This window comes from Penaeus japonicus, unplaced genomic scaffold, assembly GCF_977035675.1.
Source record: "Penaeus japonicus unplaced genomic scaffold, GWHDUDI00000001_assembly GWHDUDI00000029, whole genome shotgun sequence".
NCBI lineage: Eukaryota > Metazoa > Arthropoda > Malacostraca > Decapoda > Penaeidae > Penaeus > Penaeus japonicus.
This window is the reverse complement of record NW_028234431.1, coordinates 5,055,710-5,065,197: the sequence shown is the minus strand read 5'-3', so window position 1 is coordinate 5,065,197 and position 9,488 is coordinate 5,055,710. Positions and strand designations below refer to the sequence as shown.

Here is a 9,488-nt window from a genome sequence, read left to right as displayed (position 1 = left end):
TTCATTATTGATTTTTGAATGATTACCTTTTTTTATTTATGCCTAGTTTGTGTTATATTTTGTTTAACCTGAATGCAGAGAATGTATTTTGTGTATACTTGCCCAAATGTCATTAATCACAATCACTGAGCATAGTTTGGTAATGTGAGGTACCTCATCACAACACAAATAGGGAACATCAAGTAGCATGGCTTGACCTAGTTGTTAGTGGTTAAGAAACTAAGAAGCTGATATACTCTTGCAGAATACCCACCCTGGCTTGAGGCTCCAGGAAGAGATGTTCTCACAGCCACAACCTCTGTCCACCCATCCACACATGTAGACGATGACCTCTATGGCCATGAGCTGACCCGAGACCCAACACCCCAATCTCAGCCACCCCACTCTTATGACTACTCCTCCTCCTCCTCCTCTTCCTCACGAACACAGCCACCTCCCCAGGCCCATCATCACTCACAGTCCCCAGCCAACTACCAGACTCCAGCTCCTAGGAACAATTATCCAGATCAATCCTCTGCTGCTCCCCATCCTGCACGGCCCAACATTCACTATCCCACACCAGCCTATGAAGGGGGGCCTCATCCCCAGCACGGTTACCATCCTTCCTCTGGTCCTAGATCACACAATGCCAACACCTACCACCCTTCAGAATACATTGAGCAGAGTGGGTACTACCTTGTAAACCACATGGGTGGACAGAATGCCTCTAATAACCGCTATTCTGACCAACCTACCAATGGTTCAAGTGGGCCATATCCTAGCACTAACAGACATGGTGCTTCACACACATATTACCCAACTAACAGCCACTATGCAAGTAAGAACTTGACAGTATTTTCTCAGTATATGTACAGGTCTGCATGGTGTTTTTTTCTTTGCTTTTAGCATTTGGGCTTTTTATTTATCTTAATATATTTTTTTAGCTTGTGAGTGCTTATGCTGTGGAAGTTTCTCTTCCTGCTTCTTCTTTATTCTTTGATATGTTTATTTATTTACATATTATTATTTTTATTATTATTGTATGTAAGATCAAAATATGTACATTGCTGTTTTAACTTTTCTTGAGGTATGGAGAATTCTTCACAGGATGACTTGCTATTTAGTGGGTCAACTGGGTACTAATAACTCTTTCTTACAGATTGAATTATTGTTCAGCAACATGGAAGTTCAGTGATAAGATATGCTGCAGTAAATTAGATTGAGGTGACTCCCAGGTTATATAATTAGTGTATAGATCACTGTATGTCTGTGTCTGTTTGTACATAAATGTACGAACATACATGTATGCGTAGGAAATTACAATAATTTTTCATTTCCAGATCTTTGGTTGCATTTATTGATCTAAAACCAAGATCATGTTGATCAATTTTGGTTTATGCATTATTATATTATTTCTCTTCTTTCTGTGTTTACTAATCAAATGCATGCAACATTTCTATAACATGGATACTTGTAAATAGTTTGGCCTTAAAATCTAATTGTTATCCATTTTGCTTGAGTTTTTTTTTTCCATGATGAAATCATGTTCAATTACTAATGCATGATAAGGTAGAAAGCATCAAATAGCAATTATATTAGAACAGCAGGTCTTTTTATACATGAAAGATTTTCTTTAACTATAAATATCAATGTTTTTTGTTGCTTTCAATCTACTTTATGTTTTCGTTAACTTGTATATATCTGCATGATGTTTGTGTGTGTGTTTGGGTCAAGCTTGAGTGTTTGTTTGTGGTAGCTGGAGCCCCCCCACCACGTGAGCGGCCGCAGGAACAGCAGCAGCAGCAACTCCAACAGCAGCACCAACACCAGCACCAACAGCAGCAGCAGCCACAGCAGCAACAACAGCAGCATCACCACCACCACCATCAACAGATGCAGAAGCATCACCAGCAACAACAGCAGCAACATCAACATCAACAACAACAACAGCAGCAACAACAACAACAACAACAACAGCAGCAACAACAACAACAACAACAACAACACCATCACCACCAGCAGCAATCCTATGGCCCTTCCCACCAGCAGTATGGTGGAGCTCCCCTCTCCTCACAACACCGGCACCCTCCCCAGTCCTCCTCCACATCTTTCCTCCATCACCATCACCAACAACCACACCACCCACAACATCACCATCAGTCACAACAACAACAGCAGCAGCAGCCGCAAAAGCAGCAGATCCAAACATCATCCTATCACCATCACCCAGCCCCACAAAACATGTATCACGATGCCAACCACAACTCCCCTTACTCTGCCCGCACGTCCCAGACCCTCATCTACTCCAGTCAGACTGGACCAGGTATAGTAGCCAATTATTGTTCAGGTAGAATGGTAAAGGTTGATTAGAAGAAAATGACATATTCAAATCTTAGTTTTGCTTACTGGTATATTTTATTTTAAGTCTAAAGCACTTTGAATCAGGCTCTTTAAGTACAAGTTTCTAGTTTCAAGGTAAGTGGAAGTTTACTGAAAGCTTGTTTGCCTTTTGCTTTTGGTAGTTGGTAGAGTGCTGTAGTTTCATGTCTTTGTGGCAGTTATTTGTTTTGTATTTTAATGGTTGGAAGTGCTAATATTGTGCTAGTTTATGGTGTCCTCAGTTGTTTATGCCAAGTGCATTTTGATTTTACATTATTTGCTGGTTGAGCACTTTACTCTCACCAAATAACATTATATAGTTTAGCAATTCCTAATATGAATTTTTAGTCTGTATATACTTCATAGGAAATGAAAAAGTGTTTTCATTTTATTATAAATTTATTATGGATTACAAAATTACACTATTGTAGGAAACTGATTTTGGGTTTCTAAAACAGTTTTATGATTGTTCAATTATTAAATCTTAGGCAGTGTTTGTATGATGTGGAGGTTTCCAGAATTTACAGTCCAAAGTATATATATATATTTTTTTACACAATGAAGGTTTGTTATGACACCAGTTTTGTAAGTGACTTGTGTATGCATTTTTTTTTTTTTTTTTTTTTTTTGGACTTGATGTACTTGATTTCAGGAATGTTTCTGCATCATTTTGCATTAATTGATTTCAATGGATTGATGTTTTGACCTTGAATGTACCCCAATTTGTCATGAACTTCTTTCCCTTGCCTCATTTAGATACAATTCAAAAAATATATGACGTTGAAGTTGTAATGGGAGAGGATTGGTCTGAGCACTATTGGCCAAGAGGAGGAAATGAAGTGGTAGCTTTCCACCCTCCCATCCATGAGCAGTGGTGGCATGGACTTCGAAATGGAAACAAATACACCTTTGTTAAGGGGGTTATGGGTATAAATGATTAGATATTTGTCTGAGTGGTTTCTAGCCTTTATTTTTTATAGCCACAAAGTTTTTCTCTTCTTTTTTTGGTAGATAAAGTGCTTTAATCTAATTTAGTATTTTACTATCTACATTGTGTTTATTTATTTGTAACATTTTCTCTCTGTTAGTAGCACAACAAAGATTATGATTAGCAAATACAGTTGCTGGGAATGTTCATAGATCATATTACTAATTCAATTGTTTAATTAAGTGACATTATCAGTATAACTCATGATTAGACTATAGGAGCAGTTTCAATAAAGGTCAGACATAATATTCTAGTAAGTGTGGTTGTTAAACTAATAAGCTGACATCTAAGAAGTCTTTTAATATACTCATAAAACATGAGTATTTGCATGTTTATAGCCGTAATGACAGACAGGTAAATAGGTAATTGGGGTGGACTAAACAGTGGATGAATAGAATAACAGATTGGTGAATGGACTGGTGGATGAATAGAAAAAAAAGATATATGAATAGATAGAAAAGAATATATTAGGTGTGTGTATTTGTTTTACAGCAATATCCATATATATATTTAGATATATCAGATTTTCAGCAAAAGAGGTAGTACATGAATTAGATGAGGTGAAAATAATCCCATTCTAAAAGCCCCCTCCATTACTTTAACAGTGCAGCAGCAGCCTAACCGCCGTGTAGGTAGTATAGCTGATTACGACCCAGTGAATGAGCAGTATGGTTCAATTAGCCAGCACCCAGGTTCTGGTGGCGGCTATCGACAGGAAACCTCATACCAGGTATGTTTTTTTTTCATATCAGCATATACTAGGAAGAATATCAAGTAGTTTTATTCATAATGTGTAAAATTTTGGACTGAGCAACAAATAAGCCTTAGAAAATGTTATTCCCCATATCATATCATCTACCAAGTTATACTTCTAAAATTAGCATTTCAGCTTTTAAGTTAACTATATATAATATGCATATTTGACCATATTTCTAAAGGTGTGTAGTGATTATTAATGGAATGTAATAGAGTTTTAATTACAAATATTTGGCAAGAATAAAGCTGCTAGTAGCAATAATTTAAATTAGAAATGTTGATTCTGGTTTATATATGATATAAAAAGTGACTTAAGAAATATAAAAAGTCAGTGCCTTTTTACTCAGTAATTATCTTATATATATATCAATGTTAGAAATCCTTTGTCTTTTAGTAATTACTTGGTATGGTAATTTGCTTTTGTTCTTTTATCACAAGGAAACACTGGCTATGCTAAGTTGATGCAATGAGACTTCATAGGGATATATGGCCCTTCTCATGCAATGCATTACTTAACCTTTACACATACGCCAACAACACACACAATCATAAGAAGTCAAATGCAAATACACATACACATGCACACAGACATATATGTTGCAATCTTATGCAGCTTAACCCATTCATGACGGGGGCATTCCAGCCTTGAATGTCACAATGCCAGGGCTTTCAAGCGCTTAGGCCTCAATCAATTAAATGGCTGGCACAATATTGTGCCGCCCGGCCACTGGGCTTTTGAATGAGCGGTACAGTAGTGTACCACCCGTCCAGAGAGGGTTAATGGCACATTGAAGCCATAAGAATTAGTCATAGAAGTGACACTTGCTAAACCATGGATAAAGTATGGGTTTTAATTCTTTTATTTGTTTTCTTTTTCTTCTATTTCATCACCAACTCCTCCTCTTCCTTATCCTACTTCTTGTTTCCTTCTTCCTCCTCCTCTTCCTTGTTTTCCTCTTCCTCCTCCTACTCCTCCTCTTCCTCATCCTACTTCTTGTTTCCCTCTTCTTTCTCCTCATCTTCCTCCTCCTCTTCCTTGTCTTCCTCTTCCTCCTTCTCCTCTTCCTCCTCCTACTCCTCTTCTTCCGTCTCCTCCTCCTCCTATTCCTCCTATTCAATATTCCTCCTTCTCCTATTGCTCCTTCCCATCATCCTCGTCATCATCAACAACCTACTCCTCCTCTTCCTCCTATACCTCATCCTCATCCTCCTATCGCTCCTCCTCATCCTCCTATTCCTTCTCCTCCTCATCCTCTTCCTTCTTCTTCTTCTCCTCCTCTTTCTTCTCCTCCTCTTCCTCTTGCTTCTCCTACTCCTCTTTCTTCTCCTCTTCCTCCTCTTCCTTCTCCTCCTCCTCCTCCTCCTCCTCCTCCTCCTCCTCCTCCTCCTCCTCCTCCTCCTCCTCCTCCTCCTCCTCCTCCTCCTCCTCCTCCTCCTCCTCCTCCTTCTCCTTTTCCTTCATATCCTCCTTCTCTTTCTCCTCCTCCTCCTCCTTCTGTTCCTCCTCCTTTTCCTTCTCCTCCTCTTCCTTTTCCTCCTCCCCCCCCCTCCCCCTCCTCCTCCTCCTCCTCCTCCTCCTCCTCCTCCTCCTCCTCCTCCTCCTCCTCCTCCTCCTTCCTCCTCCTCCTTCCTCCTCGACTGCCCTCTCTCCTCGCTCCTCCCTCACTCCTCCTCCTCCTCCTCCTCCTCCTCCCTCCCTCCTCCTCCTCCTCCTCCTCCTCCTCCTCCTCCTCCTCCTCCTCCTCCTCCTCCTCCTCCTCCTTCCCCTCCTCCTCCCCCCCTCCTCCACACACACCCCACCTCCCTTCATCCTCATCATTTTCCTCTTCCTCTTACTATTACATCTCCAATCTTTTAATTAATTCAGACCTCTTAACCAAACACAAGCTAATAATGAAATGATTAGAAACCTCTGTGCATTGTCTAAAAGCTTTTAAAATCATCATTTCGTTGCAGGTGCAGCGTAGCAACTTGTATGGTGACCCAACCACAGGCCAGCAACCCCCACCACAACACATGAATTCTAATGCTGCACCCCACCACAAGGTCACTGCTCCTCCTACACAGCTTGGGGTGAGTCACTATAATATTTGTGGGTGTGTGAGTGTGAAAGAGTGACTATGTAGGCAAAAGAGAGTATTTTGTATATAACAGCAAACACAAGTTACCATCACACTTGCATTATGGCTTGTGTGTGTATTCTTTTAGATGAAGATGAATGCTAGATTTATTTCCTATGAGTGTTCTGATTCTATTGCAGTGATGACCATGGGATTTAGGTCTTGCCAGGTCTTAGGTCTTACATGTTTTATGAATTCATTAAATTTTCTATGATTTGCTGGAACTACAGTGGAGTGTGCATGGAGATGCAAGTTAATTTGTGTAAGTTAAGTACATGTCCTAATAAGAACAGAATGTGTGTATAGGCATTTTAAATACTTGTTGTCTGTATCTAAAATTTTGATATTTGGACAGTTTTCTCAAAGAATTCAAGATAGAATCAATTAAGAACACGGGAGTACTTTGTGTTAGTGTGTTTGCTTAAGAAAATTATTGAATATCAGGAAATTAGAAGTTGACAACAATATAACTGATATGATAAAACCAGGATAGATTACAAGGTGTTGTTAATGTAATTCAACAGGAGGAATATTCTTAGTATATGATTCAGTTTATTTTTCCTAAGATATATTATGAAAGAACAAAAACTCAGTGGACATTTGGAAGTCCTCAAGCTATTTCCTGCTTGCTAACATCAATTAAAAAAAAACCTTAAAATAAAACACCACCACACCCAAATCACATTAATACAACATAACAACTAACACCTAAACACACCAAAAAAAAACATAAAAAAAACTAACGAGAAAAAAAAAAAAGTTAAAAAAAAGTTTTATATCATCAGTTCAGAAGAATTCAGGAAGGAATGTTAATAAAACTTTGATGTAATCTTGAATTAGATAGAAAGAATTAGATTTTGTGAATATGTGAAAGTTTAACTTTGTAGCCCTTTTCTTGCCCATATGGTAGATAAAAAATCAAAGCTTTCCAGTCATTTCTTGATGTTTTGGCATACTATGTACTTGCTGCAATGGACTGGACTATGTTTTATATTAACTTCTGGACCATGTCTCAAGTTTATATTTTTATTTTGTGTTGAGATATCTAACAAAATGTTATGCAAATAATGGAGTACAGCTTAAGTCATGACTGCTTACTGGCCAGGCCATCAAATTCAGACCCTAATCCCTGAGTCTCTGATCTGATGGCAGTGGAGAAGTGCAAAATTTTGTCAATCATCAACTTAGTGATTGAGTTGTCTGTCAAACAGTACATTGATTAGATATGACAATTATTTAAGAAGAAAGGTCAGTCCATACATACCTTTGTCAGCTATAGCTATCACCTTTCTTCAGAACTGATTGCTACTGTCCTCTTGCAGAGATGTTACCGTGCCATGTACGACTATGAGGCTGCAGACACTGATGAAGTCAGCTTCAAGGATGGTGACCTGATCATCAACTGTACGGCAATTGATGAAGTGATGACGCACAATCCATCCACAGAAGTCACAGAAGTTTGCACCATCTACTGAGAGAGTCAGCTGAATTTTTCCATAATATCTCACAGCAAGCCTGGAACTTTTTGTTATATTTTTATTTAATTTTTTCTTTTCTTTTTTCATATATGTAAAATTTAAAGTAAGTTTTCATTCTATGCTTTCTTGTGTTCAGCGTCTTTTTGTCATTAATTGCAATTTATGTTAGCCTTTTTATTTTGAAACGGAAGTTGATTAGAGGACATAATTTCAGTCCAATGGCCACACAGTTAAAAGATGTGGAAAAATTTAACTTGTTTTCATAAATATTTAAATCTTAAAACTTTTTTTTTTTTTCATTTGAAAACACTTGAAGGTAAAAGGAAAAAGAAACACTGAAGTTTAGCATCCCAGTTTCAAAGTACATGAAGAGGTTTTTCTAATGCTTCCTATGACTGCCTTGAGCAAGTACATTGTGATGCTATCATAATTGCCTGTTTGGAATCACATTATATAATTGATTTTTTTTGCTTTCATTACGCAAAGCTTGTGGAATATATTTAGAAAAAGGCGGCAGAAATGTCTGCTAGACAAAAGTTATAGGTTCTGTTATATGATAATGAGAACAATAATTTATCATATTTTGTGGCCTTATTCTATCTAGCCTTAACATTTTTGCTTCTTTAGAATATGACAATGATCTTAAAACTGGATATGACATTAATTAGCAACTAGCTCCTGTGAAAACCTAATAATTAAATATAAGATCAGTAATACAGCTCCCAGATGTAAAAACATCATGTGCCAACTGCGGAATTAAAAAATAATAAAAAGAAAAAAAAAGCAGTCAAAAAATCCTACCTTATTCTAAGATACTTAATTTTTGTATGTAAGAAAATTTTATCTGAGAAATTTTCTTGAAACAAATGTGTGATACACTGTGCCTTGTTTGTACTGATACTGAGATAAAACTATCACATTAACACACCCTAACAAAGTTCAAGGTGATCACTATGTTATATACCAAGGTGACCAATGTATGTTATATACTGCTGTCCAATATGGTTTAATAGATTGCAACAGTTTTGGCATAAGTTGTAGTTTTTAGGATGTATTTCTGAGACTTAATAAATTTCTACAGTTCCAGAAATGCTTGTCTATCCATACTAATTCAGCCATAAAGATTAAGAATTGCTGAAATAAAAACTGTGACATACAACTATCTTTGTTTATTTATGATTAATTTTTTTTATAGTTCCATACCTCAATTAGACGTATTAATTCACAGTTAAATGTTATACTTAGATTTCATCAGAAAATCCTTGTGTTGTGTGTTTTGTGTGTGTTGGGTGTGTTTTTGTGGTGGGAATGTTTGTGTTTTGTGTGTGTTGTGTGTGTGGTATTGGTGGGTGTTGTGGTGTGTGTTGGGTAGTGTGTGTGGTATTGGTGTGTGGAGACTTGTGTTGTGTTGTTGTGTGTGTGGGTGAGTGTGTATGTTTGGATGTGCAGTGTGTGTGGATGTTGTGTTTGTTGTGGTGTGTGTGGTGTGTTGGGTGTGTGTGTTTGTGTTGTGTGTGTGTGTGTGTGTGGGTGGGGGTGGGTGGGGGGGGGTGGTGGGTTTTGGGTTTTTGTGTGGGGGGGTGTGTGGGTGTTGTGGTGTGTGTGTGGGTGGGGGATTGGTGGGTTGTTGGGTTGGTTTGTGTGTGTGGGGTTGTGAGTTGTGGTGTGTGTTGTTGTTGTATGTGTGTGGTTGTGTTGTGTGTGTGTGTGTGTGCGTCTGTGTGGTTGTGTGTGTGGTGTGTGTTGTTGTGTGGGTGTGGTTGTTGTGTGTTTATGTTGTGTGTGGTG

The 9,488-nt window shown here is 38.1% G+C and overlaps 1 protein-coding gene across 1 annotated transcript in view; it reads left to right on the top strand.

Moving 5' to 3' along the window:
- Positions 1-8,790, top strand: part of Lasp (LIM and SH3 domain protein Lasp) — a gene marked incomplete in the record, with an annotated part of 28,045 nt that extends 19,255 nt beyond the window's left edge. The window contains 5 exon segments of the mRNA XM_086554534.1: positions 245-817; positions 1,736-2,302; positions 3,952-4,076; positions 6,059-6,175; positions 7,545-8,790. Coding sequence (XP_086410660.1) covers positions 245-817; positions 1,736-2,302; positions 3,952-4,076; positions 6,059-6,175; positions 7,545-7,697 — 1,535 coding nt within the window.
- Positions 8,791-9,488: the final 698 nt, after the last annotated feature.